Source organism: Centrocercus urophasianus, unplaced genomic scaffold (genome assembly GCF_019232065.1).
Source record: "Centrocercus urophasianus isolate 14NV4802_14NV808 unplaced genomic scaffold, USGS_Curo_1.0 seq_1283, whole genome shotgun sequence".
In the NCBI taxonomy this organism is placed as follows: Eukaryota; Metazoa; Chordata; class Aves; order Galliformes; family Phasianidae; genus Centrocercus; species Centrocercus urophasianus.
This window is the reverse complement of record NW_024884457.1, coordinates 41,629-58,039: the sequence shown is the minus strand read 5'-3', so window position 1 is coordinate 58,039 and position 16,411 is coordinate 41,629. Positions and strand designations below refer to the sequence as shown.

Here is a 16,411-nt window from a genome sequence, read left to right as displayed (position 1 = left end):
TTTCTTTTTTCCTTTTTTTCTTTTTTCTTTTTTTCTATTTCCTTCTTTCTCTTTCCTCTTTCCTTTTTCCTTTTTCCTCTTTTCTCTTTTTTCTTTTTTTCTTTTTTGTTCTTTTTTCTTTCTGTTTTTTTTCTTTTCCCTTCCTTCCTTCCTTCCTTCCTTCCTTCCTTCCTTCCTTCCTTCCTTCCTTCCTTCCTTCCTTCCTTCCTTCCTTCCTTCCTTCCTTCCTTCCTTCTTTTCTCCCTCTCTCCCTCTCTCTTTTTCTTCCATTCTCCCTTTCTCCCTTTCTTCCTTTTTTTTTTTTTTCTTTTTTTCCTAAAAGATTATTAGAAAAACCAGAAGAGCTGTTTGGATCTGTTCTCTGCTTTGCCTTTTAAAGTATCATTTTGCATCCCAAGACCCCTTGGACGAAGGCATGGGTTCGAGCTGGTCGATGATGTTACCAGAAACACTTTGTAACCCAGGGGCTTTGCGCTGTCTGAAAGTGCTTTTGATCTTTTGCAGGAAACACCCCTGCAGAAGAAGGAAAGTTTGTGCAATCTCTGTGCAGATGTGTGCTAACAAAATAATGTGCAGTTACTGCTTCTAATAGTGACACCTCACAGCTCAGAAAGATGTTGGAGGGACAAAAAGGAATCTTGTACAGCACCTAGGCAGACAGGCGCATCAACCAGCCAGACTTTTTTTCCTTTCTTTCTGAGTATTCCTCCCAAGTGCACCTCAACAACTCCCTTCTACCTTTCCCTAAGTATCCTGCAGTAAATTTTGCCCAAAATCTCTTCAAAGCTTCCCATGAGAAGCTTCAAACAACTCCTCCTTCTCACAGTCCTAATTTTGCTCTCTTGTGGGATCCATGAAAATCTTTTTTCCCCCCCTTTCTGAACAATGAAGTCCTGGTTATGAAGGACTGCAAAGGACATTTGCTTCAAAGTCTTGTGGCTAAGCAGGAATTCCTTGCAGCCCGTGGCTCTAAGGCACTAAGGGACACAGTTTAGTGATGAAACAGATTGATGGTTGGACTTGATGATTTTGAAAGCCTTTTCCAGCCTAAATGGACAAATAATTCTATGATTCTATCTTTCAAATAATTAACCCTGAAAGTTGAACGTTACATGTGTTTTTGTTGTTTTGTTTAGTTTCACCTTCAGAAGAAACCATTATCTCAGCTTCAGAAAAACTTGATGAGGAGATAGGTAAGTGAATCTATCCCCCTCCTATTAGTCTTAAAGGAGCTTGCACAAGTGGTAAAAATTAAACAAAAGTGAATGCAACGCAATCAGTTCCATTGCAACACTCTGTTATTCCTTCTGACCCTAAAATGCTCTACTGAATTGCCCCTGATCCCTGCTGCTTGCTGTTTTCCAGGCTGGCCGATGTTCTTGTCCCATTTAATTTCTGTTTCTCCCTCTTGGACGGCAGCTTAACTCACTCTGAGATTCTTCTCCTAACCCTGTCTCCTCAAAAGACTACTTGCACCTCAATCAGCTATGTCTCTTCTTCTTCCTTAATAGAAATGCTGAGATTTAAAAAAAAAATGTTTTAATTTAATTTAATGTGGGTGATTTATATTCTTTTTCAGAGTCCTTAAGGAGAAGAACTGGTAAGCTTTTCTGACCCTTGATTTGGTTTGTTCTTCGCAATTAAACCACAGAGAAAGGGAGATTTTTGGCAGTCAGGAAGTCCCAGACTATTCTCATTGCACTTCAGTGGGAAGGATGTTGAAGGTTATCACCTGTGATACGAAGTGAAATTATGGTGGAAAGTATCTCACTTAAAAGCTGCAGAACGTGTAGTTATGAGGTTGATGTACGCCCTGTTCGTATGAGCAGCTGAGCTGCGTTCTGTTCTGTGCCAGTGCTTTGTATAATTTTTGGTTGACAACCACATCATCTTGCAGATGACAAGGATGCTGAAGGCTCAGTTGGCTTCTCTGTGTATTGAGCTCTTGTGTGGAGCATCTCAGTAATGAGCACTGCCATCAGCTGTGGAGATGCCCACTCTAATCTGGAAGATCATTATTTTTCCATTATGCAAATCATCACCTTCTGAGCTGATCTGACCTACTCACTATTTTCATGTCTTTATCTGCAGAATACCTGGAGAAACTTGTCTTTTTGGGTGAGAGCTCTTGAACTTGTTGGGAGAATCCTGGGTAATGTGTGTTGCATGTGGAACAGCACCCAAAAATGAGTTGTCTCATTTGCTCAAAGTTTTGTCTCTTAAGAAATCTTCTGTGCACCAGTAACAGGGTGCATTCATAGCAGTGTGAATTCATCTTTGGAGCATCCCAGAGTGCCACACGTGCACACTTGAGTGTCTTCATTGGTGACAAATTCACAGTACGAGCCACAGATTTATTCCCTTCCAAAGTTAAGATCCTGTGCAACAAGGGCAAGTGTGTTCAACCTGATAATTACCTGAATGATGGATGGAACAGAAAACGTGGTGTATCTCTGTGACAAAGGCTGCTGATTTCATTTCTGTGTATTTCCACCCATTTCCTCCCTTCAATCCTACTTTCTTGTCATTGCCCCTGCACTAGTGGTTACCACCACCATGAAATCTTTGCCCTGCTGCGATGCACGTCTCTCTTCCCTGCATCAGCACGTCAGATACAGGCAGTGTGGAGGGACTGAAGGTTGTCTCCAATGCACTTGTTTATTTAGAAATAAGGAAATAAGAATAAAGAATAAAATTAGGAAATAAAGGAAATAAGAATATAGTTGGCTGGGTTCTATTTTCTTGCTTTTGGGGTGACGATTCAGATTGCCTGATTGACTGTTATCCAGAGGAGGAAGAGCTAGTAAGATGACTCCTGCTTTTTTTTCAGACAAAAATTCTGTAACCTTCGATGCTGACACAGCTCACCCTAGACTGGAAGTCTTTGATGAAGGAAAGAGTGTAAAGGATACAGGGACTAACAGAGATGTGGCCATGAATAGCAAAAGGTTCGACTCCCACATCTTCATCTTGGCAACCGAGGGTTTCAACACTGGCAAGCACTATTGGGAAGTGGACGTGGGAAAGAAAAACAGCTGGGAACTGGGAGTAGCTTCTGAAGCTGTGACTAGGAAAGGGACAGTGATTCTCTGCCCCAGAAATGGCTTTTGGGTCATGGCTCTGTCTGACGGGGTAGAGTACTGGGCCTGCACTGACCCTTGGACACGTTTGAATGTGAGGTCGAAACCACGAAAGATTGGGATGCTACTGGACATCTCAGCTGGACAGCTGTCATTCTACGATCCCCAAGGTCAAACGACTCTGTATACTTTCAACATTGCTGAGAGTGATAAGAAAGGGAAGTTCTTTCCCTTTTTTTCCATGGGTAACAGCGCTGGAAAGAAAGACCCCGAGCCACTAAAGTTGTGCTCTTAAGGTGAGTAGGCATCTTCATGGAGAAAACTGTCTTGCTGTTTTGCCTCGTTCTCCTCGTATCTTCATGCCACTGCTGATTTGCACAGACCTTGGAACAGATTGTGTGTCCCTTCGTTCAGAGTGCCTCCATCATTTTAGGAACTGTTAAGGTGAATCTTTATTGGCCCTACACTCTCGGGCTCATCAGGACACGTTGGAGCTGCATCGTCATGTAGGTGCTAACCTGTCAAACAACAATCTCCATTTTTTGCTTTTAACGTGAAGAATAAAATCATTGTTTTCCCAGACTGATCTACTGGTGTTTGTTCTTTCCACAGCTTTCTTTCTACACAGCCTCACAGCAGGCCTTTTTAAAAGCCTTCTTGGGTTATGTCCTAGAGTGGGGTGCATCATGCACAAAAGCATGATTTGAAAGCTTTTCTTGTAAAAGTGAGATTCTTCATGTGATTTCATTACTGTATCTCCAGTAAGGATAACGTGGTGGATTCCTGGAGAGGAAGGGAAATCCCTTAGCATAATATTTTGGGTTCTGTAAAGGTTCTGAAAGGATTCTGTAGATCTCTCTACTCTTGTATCATCACTCTTCCTATGTGATCTATCTTCCTAACCTTGCACATTCTTAAGTGAAACCTCCAGCTTTCAAAGGAGTGTACGTCAGCCACTGTCCTTGCATGCAGATCAGATCTTGTCCATGAATGCTTCGTTATCTCTAGATCTTGAGAAGCTGCATGGTCGGAGGCAAAGGCCATCTTTGTCCTCACATGGGCCAAGTTTTGGTGTTGGTCTGGTCTCATCTTGTATGGAATTCCTTCTCCATGCATTTCTTTCCCTTGTCTGCTAATGACTATCTACTCATTAGTTCTATTCTTCGAACATTTTCCCCCTGTTCTTATTGGTCAGCTTCAAGCAGAAGACACCTGATTTGTTGCACACAGGGGGCAATTCTGCTATGCATCACTTATTGCATCATCCAAGGGTTTAGTGCTTGCTCTTGCCCTCTGCAGTGGTAGCTGAAAGCTCCGTGCCAAGGCAGCAATGGGCTCTGTGGGATCCATTTCCATTTCCCCATTACAAACCTTCCAAATGAATTACCTGAACCTTCTATGATTCTGGGTAATGCAGAGTGTGCGTGCAACATCTGTGGCTGTGTGTTCAACATTTGTGGTTGTGGTGAGGCTTGGAAGGATTTTTGTATTCCTGGAAGGTAGAAACAAAAGCAACGATGACAACAAAAACAACAACTCACAAAACCGAACAGCTGGGATTTGAAAAGGCTCATGAATATGCACTTCAAAAAGGAAGCCCACTCCTGTTCCTGACAATGACATTCGGATTACAGGGAAGGAGGTTATGAAATATTTGGGCTCACATATAAACCCTTGGATCCATCTGGCTAAGTGTGGAAAAATAAACGAGAGAAACACGTTCCTGGGCACCTCATCCATGCAGCTCTCGCTCCACAGTATCCATTCACAGACCTGAAGTCACTGATGGTTTGGGAAGGAGTGTTTTATCCTTTCTTTTTGGTGCGTTGTTCTTCTGCTAAGTAAATAGGAAGCCACTGAAAACGTTCTAATTAAAAGAAACACTAAAAATGTTCTAATTAAAAGGAATCAAGATGTGAAATGTAGCTAAAATTATCAGATTTCCCATTCTGCCCAGAGCCTCATCCTGGTGTGAGAAGCAGCATAGCTTCAGGTGTGAAGCTGTTTCAACGTTGTCTCCATCTTCTATGTATAACACATCCTCTCTCTCTCTTCCTACGCTGAAAATCCTTTTTTTTTTTACTGAAGAGAAGATGTTACCTTTCTATTTCCACAAATTTTGCAATGCCATTACAGCTGTACATGACTGGCATACCTCACATTCCCAATTTTCACTTGAAATGTTCTCTCTAACCCCGTTTCGCAGTCAGTGGTTTAATCCTGATAATGTGTTGACTTTGGACTTTGTTGGGCACGATTTCTGCAGTGCTGACACAGTGCTCAAGTCGCTGGTTCTTAAGAAAAGCATTTTCATTGGGAGAAAAGCAGAAAAGAAGGCTGAAAGTTTTCTCTGGATTTGCTGGTCTCATCTGAAGTGGAAATCAACCATTAGTTAAAAGGAGCAAAAACTGAGATTTCTTTTTACAGGAGAACAGGTAAGAACCAACAGGAACACGGCACTAATGGGCATGGCTGTGATGGGAGCTGACAGATCAAGTTGATGGTAGGGCTTGATGATTTGAAGGCCTTTTCTAACCTGATTGATTCTATGATCTTGTTATTGTTTAAAAAAAGAAAAAAGCACGTCTTTTAAAATATGTACTTCAAGTGAAGATACGGAGAAAGACAGAAATGAAGTAATTAATGGGGTAACCTCTTGTTCTTCCATCCTATGAAGACTATTTTTTTAGCTTCAAGTCGCTCGCATGCAGCAAATAATGATGAAAGCAGCTCCACTGCCTCTCTCTTCCCTTTCTCTTGATGTCACTCACTCACAGAATTAAAGTCCTCTGTGTTAATTTGGCTGCTACTGCCATCCCTGCGGTGCGTACGTGATTTCATGATGAATGTTAGATAATCCTCTGAAAGAAAAAGGAAAGAAATTGCTCATAAACCAGTCTATATTTTTGGGAAAGGAAGATTGTTAAAATGTCTGCTTGCCACTGTTGTATTGATGACACGGAGTGCTGGATCATTTCCTCGTGGTGACCACTAATAAGGTCAGTGAGGTTGCATTATTTTGTTTTATTTACTGGCTGATATTTCTATTTCTGGGCTCTACAGTGAAATGTTGTCAGATGTAAATGAATATCTAGAGAGTTGGGAAGTTTAATTTGTAGAGGACAAACGAATCCCTAGGTACAAGACCACAGAAGAAGTAATGGCTTTTAATACACTTTCTTGTTAGATCTCCTTACAAAAAAAAAAGACTGGGGGACTCCAGGAACCTGTTCTTTATTCCCATCTTATTTATATAAAACTCCAGCTCAGGAGTGATAAACAAAAGCAGAGGAATAGAGAACAAAATTAAGAAGTCAAGGATTACAAGGCTGAGCATGGAACAAGGAATGATCTTCGTATGAGGATAAATGATACAAAGGAATTGCAACTCAGAAATGAGCTAGTGAAATGAACAGGGAAATGTTTCTCCCAGCAAAAGTCGTCAAGGGAAAGAATTGCATTGTGGATTCAAAGCCAAATGTTTTCCCTGCGATTGCTGCTGGGTTGTGATTCTCATTTTGGCAGAGTTGCAGGATTGACATTTTCTCAGAAAAGATACGGGGAGCTCAAAAAGCACAAAAGAAAACAAACAAAGCCTTAAAGCATCTACCTAAATCGAATGCAGAAGTGGGATTCATCCAGTGAAATGTCAGTCTGTAGTGGAGGTTTTCACATCTGAATCAGGCGCTCTGACTTCTGTTACTGCACAGAAGCGATCAGCGTTGCAGTGGTAGTCGTATCATCCTGAAGGGTGTATCAAATAGAAATCTCGTGAGCCTTGCCTCCTCCAGTCCCACTTTCAAACAGTACATCACCATCTCACAACAGGGTATTACTTGGGGTGATGATTTTCTTTCATTTCCTTCAAATTATGGCACCTGAACACTTCATGTGGGCTACGGTACAGCCAAGAAGAAACGTTCCAAATGCTGGCTAGTAGTAATTATGAATAATGCTCCAACAGTGCCTGCTTTTCCTTTTCCTTAAAGAGTTTACTTTATTGGTCTCTAAAGTAGGGAGACTTGGAAGGTTGAAACCTTTGTCCCTTCAAATGTTTAGTACTCGTGATAAACGTGACGCTCACCATACGTGAACATGATGGATGTTTAATACTCTGGAGTTGTAACGTGGCAGGCAGATAAGAATCACACAGCTAATTGCTCACTCCCTCACGGTGGGATGAGAGAGGAAAGGCCAGAGTACAAGAACACGCTGGTTAAGGATGATTTAATATGGAACGTGTTCAAAGGAGGGCAACAAAGCTGGTGAGGGGTCTGGAACACAGGGCTGATGAGGAGAGGCTGAAGGAGCTGGGAATGTTCAGCATGGAGAAGAGGAGCTCAGGGGAGACCTCACTGCTCTCTATGGCTGCCTGAAGGGAGGTTGTAGTGAGCTGGGGGTCGGCCTCTGCTCTCGTGTCATCAGTGATAGGACCAGGGGGAATGGTTTCAAGCTACGGCAGGGGAGATTCAGGCTGGACATGAGGAAGTGTTACTGTTCAGAAAGGGTGGTCAGGCACTGGAATGGATGCCCAGGGAGGTGGTGGAGTCGCCGACCCTGGGGGTGTTGAAGGAAAGGCTGGATGTTGTGTTGAGGGACATGGTTTAGTGGGAGCTGTTGGTAAGAGGTGAACGGTTGGACTGGGTGATCTTTTATGTCTTTTCCAACCTTGGTGATTCTATGATTCTATGATTCTATGAATATGAAAGAAAGGGGAAAATAAAAGCAGAAGAAAAACAAGCAATTGCTCATTAGACCAGATGACAACTACAAGTCCCTTCTAACCTTAAGCGTTCCGTGACTCGTCAGTGTTGTGGAAAAGAAGATAAGGAATTGCATTTGTTCTGGATGGATGTTGTAGGAATTCAAAGAGGGACCACAGAAAAAAGTTACCCTGGGGAGCAGCAGAACAAGAGCAAAGCAGAACATGTTGTTTCATCTTTGTGACAAGTGTGCTGGCAATCTGAAACCATGCCAAAATGAGGATGGGTGGTTTGAAACAAACAGAAACGGGAGCTGGTGAGGAGAACACCAGGGAGAGCATTTTGTTTGGGCTGAGTCACATTCTCACTCTGCCTTGGAGAAATTAGTGAAAATGACTGAAAGGATTCGTTACTGCTTAAAACATTCTACCTTTCTGTAGCTCACATTAATTAATTAATTAAAAAAAAATTTAAAAATCATCATCTAAATGAAATAACATTGAAACAGAGTAGAGTTTTACTCAAATAGAATAATGAGGGTTATTTCTGACTTTGAGAGAAGAGTCAAAGAGAAGAATCAAACGTAACGAAAATATAAGAGGAAGAGCATTATTGAAAATCCCATTATTTCTATGGATAAAATTATGCAGCACACAGGGTATGCAAATGTTCACAAGCTGGATTAAGAATGGAGAGAATGGATGGAAGAGAATGCACTGAAGATAGCAATTATTGTTTGGATTTGGCCTGAAGGTAGCTTCCCGGCGTTAGCATCATCAAAAACATGGAATCTCTGTGACTTTCCACACCTAAATGACCAAGGAATCAGAAACCACACGGAGGGACGTAACAATGTGCTGACTTGAACTTTCACTTTCAGTGACAGTCATGGCAGAAAATCACAAGTTCAAATCACAGTGCGTGGCATGGAATGGAATTAAAAAAGCTTGTCCCATCAGGTAATGGACATTCATGGCATTTCATGCTCCTTCAGCATGAAAAAACATGACTGAGAGGAGAGTTTGTGGGGCTTTGCAGTTCTTATCCACTTGATCCATAGTGGGCCTTGTGAATGGCATTCATTTCCTTAAGAGCAATAATAGCATTTTTCTGAATCGTGTGCTCAAGCATGGGTGCACCATAGGATGCAGTCATGGGTACACCACAGGATGCAATTCCTTTGTTTCACCCAGTTCTAATTACATTTTTAGTGAGTGACACGCTGGAGAAGATGAAAACCTCACTGCGCAGAGCACTGCCAATTCTCCGTATCCTGTCAGGTAAGGAGAGTTGGATTTCCAATCCAAGTCTCTTTGGAATACAAAAGACAAGACAGGCAACAGTCTTTGTCAGTAGAGCCATGGTTTGGAGAACGGAGTGGAGGCAGAGTGGGGATGGCAAGAAAAGTACCAGAGCTCACCAGATCTGTGGTGGTTTTCTTCTTTTCTTGTGACCAAGCAAGCATTAACGTGGATGACCTCAAGAGGAGGAAAATCCAGGGAGGTGCTGAGGTGGTTTTGGAGGGGTCAGGATGAATCCCAGCCAAGCACAGGCAATTCCTGCACTGCAAGGGTGCATCAGAGTGATATTTAATACTGAGGGAGGATACTTGGAGATGAGGTGATGTTGCTGGCATGGATGTGTGCCTGAGTGACTGTACAGTGTTCTGGACTTTCTATTATATGCACATTGATATGGGGAGGGAAGGATCTCTGCTTGGTGCTCTGCATTCCCTACAGCTGCAGGTGGGAATCTCCATTCTAAAGACTGATTCTGGCGTAGAAATTGCATGGCGCACAAACCTCTGTTTTAAGTGTAAGGACAGTATAAAGCCCTCTGGTCACAGCCCACGTGCCTAGCTATTGGTGGTAGAGATGAGCCACATGAGTGCTTGTCGGATGTGGAAATGGCTTGCTGTGGGCATTGGCGAGCTTGGGCAGAGAGCTCTTGCTCTTGGTCTTGCATGGGCAATCTTGCTACTGTTAGAATAGGAGGAAGAAAAACAACGTGGAAAACATGACTGTGAGAGTGAAGTGAATGCATGAGAATAGTGCATGGGGCTTTACCATGAGTGTTCCTCAGATTTTGGGGTGCTTTGCAGCATAGGCAGAAAATGCTGCCAACATAGTAGTGCTAAGAATAAGTCAGGAGGTTTCGCTTGTAAGCTGCTTTGACTGCCTATTTCTTTCCATGCCCATGACATGACCAGAGCAGGGAAAGCTACAAGACAGACTTTTCTTTCATGTCCATCATTTCTTGCAGTAAGAGACATGGTGAAGCTGAAGCTCTCATTGCTTTATGATCGACTGTGCAGCATGCTGCCAACTCACTTCTCATCAGGTAAGGATCGTTGGATTGCCAAGCTAATTCTCTTTGGCTAAGCATCATTTATGGGTGTGTGACTGTGGTGAGGGTTTGGTTTTCTCCTATCTGTCTTTTAATTGTTGGGACTTTTCCTGTCTGTGATGTGATCAGGCCCTGAAAAACCTCAAGTTGGTCTTTCAGTTTTGCTCCTTTTCTACATCATTTCCAGTGAATGATCTGGCAGAACGACTCCAGCATTCAATTTCTGACGCATGGAGCTGGGAAGATGGTATTTCTCATTTGGGAGGACAGTTCTGGCAGATGAAGTACATTCTGTGGGCATGCCAAACAGACCTCATCAGCAGTGGAATGTGTTTTCTGTTATATCATAGCTGTAGTCAGTGCCAAGGGAAGAAAGGGGCGAAGAACAGAATGTTGACATGGGAATTAACAAACATTTTCGGTGCTCACTTGCCTAGAAAGGGCTGGAAGGACCAAACAGAAACAACTATCAGCTACTAGTGAAGAATTTTTCATAGGAGTCTGGCACTGGCATGGGTAGAACTGGATCCTTTCTGATACTGTACAAGCTGCAAGAGAGCCAGGAGACATGGAATAAGCATAAGTGTGTGAGAAAGGGGTGGGCATGGGAGAAGGGCAGGAGGCTGACTGATGGCAGATTGCGACGCCAAAAGCTGAGGTGCGTGCTCTGTCTTGGTTTCTTGGACAGAAATTGTGATGCAAGTCTGGTTTAGGTGCAGGGCAAAGGGAATAGTTGTTGCCAGCGTTGCATACAATGTGGTGGAAGGGAGAGATTCTGCTGAACCCCCAGAGAGCACATTTGAATCTCGTTTTGCCTCGCCTGTGATGTGATCAGGCCTGGGAAAGAGGTGGTGTGGTCCTTGACACTTTGATCAGTTCTACTTCACTTTTAGTGACTGATAAAGCAGAAAAGGTCGCAGTTACAACTATTTGTGAACACAACCAAAGGATAACTTCCCATCAAGTAAGCAAAACAATTAGCCTTGGAAATGTCGATGATGTGATCAGCTGTGGCTACTGTTTTAAGTTCTGGTGGGCATATGCTTTGCTAGGAGAAAAGGGAAGTGAAGAAAAAATAGAGGCTAATATTTCCAGGGTTAGTAACAGGTTTTATGAAGACTTTATTTTCACACTTGCCATGAAAGAGCAACTGTGCCCATGCATGAGTGGTTATCATCTGTAGAGAGAGAAAGAATATCATTTGGAGACAATCTAATCTTGGGGAGGAAGCATGACTTCTGTCTGGAGTAAGACAGTGTTTGAGTTGGGAAAGAACTTAAGGACATCTAGTTCAGAGGCAGCAAATTCTTGACACGTGAGAACATCTAGGTGGATTATTTGTAGGTCTTGTGTCTCTCTTGATATTTTTGTATGGATTACATTCACGTGCAGTCACTGCCATTGTAAGTCATGTCAGGAGGCTCTACTTCTGAGTTTGCACTCACATTATACTTCTACTTCCTTCCTTACTTTTCATTCTTTTTTGCTTATCTTTTCAGTGATTGCTGCGTCATGGATGTTCATTTACTCGTGGAAGAACAAACCTGTGCATCAGTTTTCCATTTCAGGTAATCCTAGTTTTAGTGTTAATCACTTTTCCTTGGTTCTTCCAAAGACCTTTTCAGCAGCAGGACCTATTCAGTGCCCTTTTCTGGGAGAGCAGAAAGAGTCCAAAGACAAAGAAGCAAAGGTAGCTTTTAGCAACCAGGCAGTGCTTACAGGCTTGGGGCAGAGTGTCTGGGGGACTGTTAAAGGAAGCAGACGTGGGGGTTCTGGTTGATGCTCAGCTGAACCTGAGCCAGCAATGTGCCCAGGTGGCCAAGAAGGCCAATGGCATCCAGGGTTGTAACAGGAATAGCATTGCCAGCAGGAGCAGGGAGTGATCGTCCTTCTGTACTCAGCTCTGGTGAGGCCACACCTCGAGTGCTGTGTTCAGATCTGGGCACCTCACTGCAAGAAAGAAAGTGAGGCTCTGGAGCGTATCCAGGGAAGGGCAACAAAGCTGTGAGCAGTCTGGAGGGCAAGTCTCATGGGCAGCAGATGGGGGAACTGGGATTGTTCAGTCTGAAGAAGAAGAAGCTCAGGGGTGACTTTATTGCTCTCTAAAACTACCTGCATGGAGCTTATGGTGAGGTGGGGGTTGGCTTCTTCTCCGATGTAAGTAGTGACAGGGTAAGAGGGAATGGCTTCAAGTAGTGCCAGGGGAAATGTAGGCTGGATGTTAGGAAATTTTTCTTCTCTCAAAGCACGGTCAGGGGCTGGAATGGGCTCCCCAGGGCATAGAGTCACCAATCCTGGAAGTGTTCAAGAAATGTTTGGATGTTATGCTATGGGACATGTTTTAGTGGGAGCCATTGCTGATAGTTGAGCAGTTGCACCGGATGAAGATCTTGGAGGTCTTCTCCAAACGTAGTGATTCTGTGATGATTCTCTGCTTCTATTTAAAAGCTGCTGTTAGAGTGGTGCTGGTGAGTGACTGCCTGTGTGCCTGTGAGCTGCACGACGTATCTTCTTGTTTCCTGTATGTGAGCATGAGTGTATTACAGTGAAACGTGTGCCATAGAATCAGCCTAATCAGAGACTCGTGGCCTGATGTCCAGCTGGTGAGACACGCTAGAACTTAAACACTGTGTAGGTTCTAAGTGAAAAGGGTAACAGGAATAAAGGCTCTCAGGAAAGTCACCAGATTCTGAACAAGATTCATTTGACGCTCATCTCTCACAAGGTTTCGGATAAATGTCTGCCATATTTACACAATTATGAACACCTTGTGCGCTGAACAGGTTCTAAAAGGCAGATGTTTAGCACACAGAAGATGAGATAGAATATTTTTGATATTTCCAGCACTCTTCAGGGCTTCTAGTTATTTTGTCACTGACAAAGAAAACTGTGTTTTTACATATTCTTTGAGTTTCATCATTCTCATACATGCAAATGCTTTTACAGTGTCATCCCCTGATGTATTCCTGTTGTAAGAACAATGCTTAGTGTAGATAACTCATGACCATTGCTCAGAACGATCCCTTGCCACTTTCAAATTCTAATGCTCAGAGGTACTGACAAAGGTTAGCAAGTGCTTTCTCTAAGGAAGCCGTGTTTCCTCTTTGGAATGCTTGTTTACATGGATGCTGTGTAGTCTGCTGAGCTCAGTCTTGGCTGTCATGGAAGCAAAGAGCTACACTGAGGTTTCTGAGCACAGTCATGACATTCTTGCTGCATGCCACCAGATTTCCTTACAGCTTGCACTGTATGATACGGATGCATTGGAGATGGCTAAAATATGAGGAGACTCTTTTAAGAAATAGATTTCAAGTGCCTTTTTACCTTATTTGCTCACATGCATTCAGCTGAGACACCAACTGACCATCCTTTTTCTACTCTGTTCTGGCTTTCTACCAGAGTCTGGAAATTAATCCCCTATTGGATTCCCTGAGATTGAGGTGAGCCCTGTGTGCCCCATTCCTGGGAAAAAAGAAAACTGATTGTTTTTTTTTCTCTCTTTCAGATTATGAAAAACTGAGGACTGAATTAGGTAGGAGAAACCAAGTGCTGACTTGTGAAAATGTCACAAAACCCACAGGGAAGACTCACACACATTCAGGAAAATACAAGAAGGCAAAAGCTATGATTGGTCACAGGATTGATTTAATGCACTACAGGAGAAAGATTCCAATGGAAGAAGACCTACAAGCCAGTAGTTGATACTTGGGAAGGGGTTTAACTGTTGGTGATGAAGATTTATCCCTATATTAAAGTGATCTCTGGCAAATACTCCAAGGCCTCAAAGAGCACTGAAGCTCAAGCTTCATTCTCCAATCCAGTAGAAACCAGAGATGCCTCACTCTGGCAAATTATCTTCATGTTCCCCATTCTCTCTCCACTGCCACTGAGATTCCTTCTGTTCAGAAATCTGCTTAGGTTTCAGGTTGGGTTAAAGACCTTTCTAACAGTGGGTTGGTAGACAATGGTGGGCCGTGTTTTAGTGTGACAGATACACTTACTACCTGTGTTACTCATTTTCCTACAGAACTCGTGAAGCGACAACACTACAAAGGTGAGAGCAAAACAAGTCGTGGTCCTGAGCCCTTTGATCATAACAGCAGTTTGGAAAGACAGCATTTTCCTTAGAGAGCAGCTCAGAGGATATTTCTGCCTATGGGATGATGACTTCTTCCCTTTCAGAAGCTGTTAGTGCAGCTAAATGGCATTCTTTCCCCTTAGGAAGAAAGGCCCTTTATATCTTAATTTTTTTAACTATTAGCATGAATGACTTATTTTGAAGATTTTAGTTGGAGCAGTTCCATGGAACCTGTTATGACTTGCAGTTAATTAGCACACATCTGACCATCAGAAAACGGCTCAAGCTGGGTTTCAGCTATGTGTTGCTGCAATGCAGTCCTATGTTTGACTGTGATAATTTGATCACCATAACCAAACAAAAGGTTTTTGAGCTTTTGGCTTTACCAACAGGGGAATGCTTGGCAATGTGCTTTCCCTCATGTCATATCTACTGATCCACATGATGAAGATGCAAGTTTATGAAGATGAAGGGGCAAGTTGATAAATCTCTTGTGCTTCACGTTGGAGCTGTAGCTTGGAAATAGACAGGCATCTGCAAGGTGTTTATTATTTGTTGGATAGCAGCCACCCCAGCACGGGAAACAAGAGGCATGGGAATAATAGGAAGGCAGAACGTGGAGGTCTTTGAGCAGGAGGCTCTTACATCTGACAGGGGAGGTGGAGAGTGAACAAGTAAAACGTGGATGAAGTGACACAACAGAAAGCCTCAGTAAACCAGACCTTGTGTTTTCTGTTCCTTACAACATGACTTGATCATTGCAGTTGATGTCACCCTGAATGCTGACACGGCTCACCCCAGACTGGAAGTGTCTGAAGATGGGAAGAGCGTGAATGATACCGGTGTGATCAGACAGGTGCCCAGCAAGGAGGAGAGATTTGATTCCCACATTTTTGTGTTGGCAAAGGAAGGATACACATCCGGAAGAAAATACTGGGAAGTGGATGTTGGAAAGAGAAGAAACTGGATCTTGGGTGTTGCTTCTGAGTCTGTGGCTCGTAAAGGGACTGTGAACCTGTCCCCAAAGAATGGCTTCTGGGTCATAGGGTTAACAGATGGGGAAGAGTATTGGGCCCACACGGATCCTTGGACTCGTTTGACAGTGAGTGGTAGACCACAGAAGATTGGGATCTTCCTGGACATCTCTGCCAACAAGCTCTCATTTTATGATGCCAAAAAGAAATCAGCTTTGTACACTTTTACCAGTATTGGTGATAGCAGACTGGAAAGGAAATTCATTCCCTTCTTCTCAACAGGTTCTGGCGTCTCAGCGCTTGATACTGAGCCACTGAAAATCGTGCAAGGGTTTGATGATGACTGGTCGTACGACTAAAATGGACACCGTGAGACCAGACTGTAGTCAAAAAAAGCCCCTGATTTTGTATTTTCCAAGAGAAACTGTCTACACATCCCATTATTTTCGTGAGATTGAAAGCAAGTATTTCAGTAACTGTTTCCCTTTATTTCAGAAAGCATTCCAACAATCCTGAGAGGGAACATTTAGAATGAATATAAAGAAGAAATTCTTCACAGTGATCATAGAGAGACAGTGGAAGACATTACCCTGAATAGCTGTGACTGCTCTATCGACAGAATTGTTCTGAGGTTTGATAGGATTTGAGGAACCTGCTCTAGAGGGGAGATGTCCATTTCCATGGCACAAAGGTTAGACGAGATGTTCTTTGAGGGTCCCTTCCGAATCAAATTATTCTAAGCAGGTAAAACTGTAATAACAAGCAGAGCACTGTGTGAAGGAAGATCATGAGGAGCAATTTATAGCAGATTTTTTTGGCAGAAGCCCAGCAGCAGGCATGGAAAGTTAGGAGACAAAGATATTGTGCCAAGCACACAGGATATATTCTTTTGTATAGTGAAAGTTCACGTTCATGTCTATTAGAATTTGAATGAATGCAAGTATGGTAATGTTACTGCATAACTTTATGTAATCACAGTTTAAATAGCAATAAATGATCTCCTTTTTGCAGATATTTGTCCACAGGTCTTACTGTTGTCTGGTTTCATTTGTTAGTATCGTAAACATCCAAGGGGTTTTCAGAATGATTAAGGCTAGAAGGAACCTCTGGAGGTCCTCTGCTGTTCAATCAGGGACACCCAGAATCACAGAATCACAGAATCACCCGGGTTGGAAGGGACCTCAAGGATCATGTAGTTCCAACCCCCCTGCCTAGCAGGGCCACCGAACA

General features: G+C 43.0%; 2 protein-coding genes across 8 annotated transcripts in view; both read left to right on the top strand.

Annotated features, from left to right (window-relative positions):
* LOC122156559 (E3 ubiquitin-protein ligase TRIM39-like) overlaps window positions 1-3,662 on the top strand; it is a 9,467-nt gene extending 5,805 nt beyond the window's left edge. For 4 of the 6 annotated variants that reach the window (XM_042811349.1, XM_042811348.1, XM_042811347.1 and 1 more), the window contains 5 exons: window positions 505-525; window positions 1,137-1,193; window positions 1,580-1,600; window positions 2,092-2,118; window positions 2,831-3,662. In XM_042811349.1, the coding sequence (XP_042667283.1) occupies window positions 505-525; window positions 1,137-1,193; window positions 1,580-1,600; window positions 2,092-2,118; window positions 2,831-3,375 (671 nt within the window). In that variant the 3' untranslated portion in view covers window positions 3,376-3,662. The remainder of the gene's footprint in view (window positions 1-504; window positions 526-1,136; window positions 1,194-1,579; window positions 1,601-2,091; window positions 2,119-2,830) is intronic. The other 2 variants (XM_042811346.1, XM_042811345.1) reach the window with 2 other exon arrangements.
* A 1,647-nt stretch (window positions 3,663-5,309) lies between these two features.
* On the top strand, window positions 5,310-16,205 carry LOC122156560 (butyrophilin subfamily 1 member A1-like). 2 transcript variants are annotated; one of them, XM_042811351.1, is made up of 8 exons: window positions 5,310-5,515; window positions 5,858-6,079; window positions 8,995-9,063; window positions 10,046-10,123; window positions 11,629-11,697; window positions 13,635-13,661; window positions 14,157-14,183; window positions 14,972-16,205. In XM_042811351.1, the coding sequence occupies exons 3-8, from the start codon at window positions 9,015-9,017 to the stop codon at window positions 15,538-15,540; spliced, it is 819 nt and encodes a 272-aa protein (XP_042667285.1). In that variant the 5' UTR covers window positions 5,310-5,515; window positions 5,858-6,079; window positions 8,995-9,014; the 3' UTR covers window positions 15,541-16,205. The 2 variants fall into 2 exon arrangements, with proteins under 2 accessions (XP_042667285.1, XP_042667284.1); XM_042811350.1 differs by lacking the exon at window positions 5,858-6,079 and having other exon boundaries at window positions 5,311-5,515.
* The last annotated feature ends 206 nt before the right edge of the window (window positions 16,206-16,411 follow it).

What these genes read in the sequence shown, in the direction of transcription:
- LOC122156560 (XM_042811351.1), top strand. Translation starts at nt 9,015, where the DNA reads ATGAAAACCTCACTGCGCAGAGCACTGCCAATTCTCCGTATCCTGTCA. An exon ending in AAAACTGAGGACTGAATTAG is followed by an intron (nt 13,662 to 14,156) that starts GTAGGAGAAACC and finishes ATTTTCCTACAG; the next exon opens with AACTCGTGAAGCGACAACAC. An exon ending in GAAGCGACAACACTACAAAG is followed by an intron (nt 14,184 to 14,971) that starts GTGAGAGCAAAA and finishes TGATCATTGCAG; the next exon opens with TTGATGTCACCCTGAATGCT.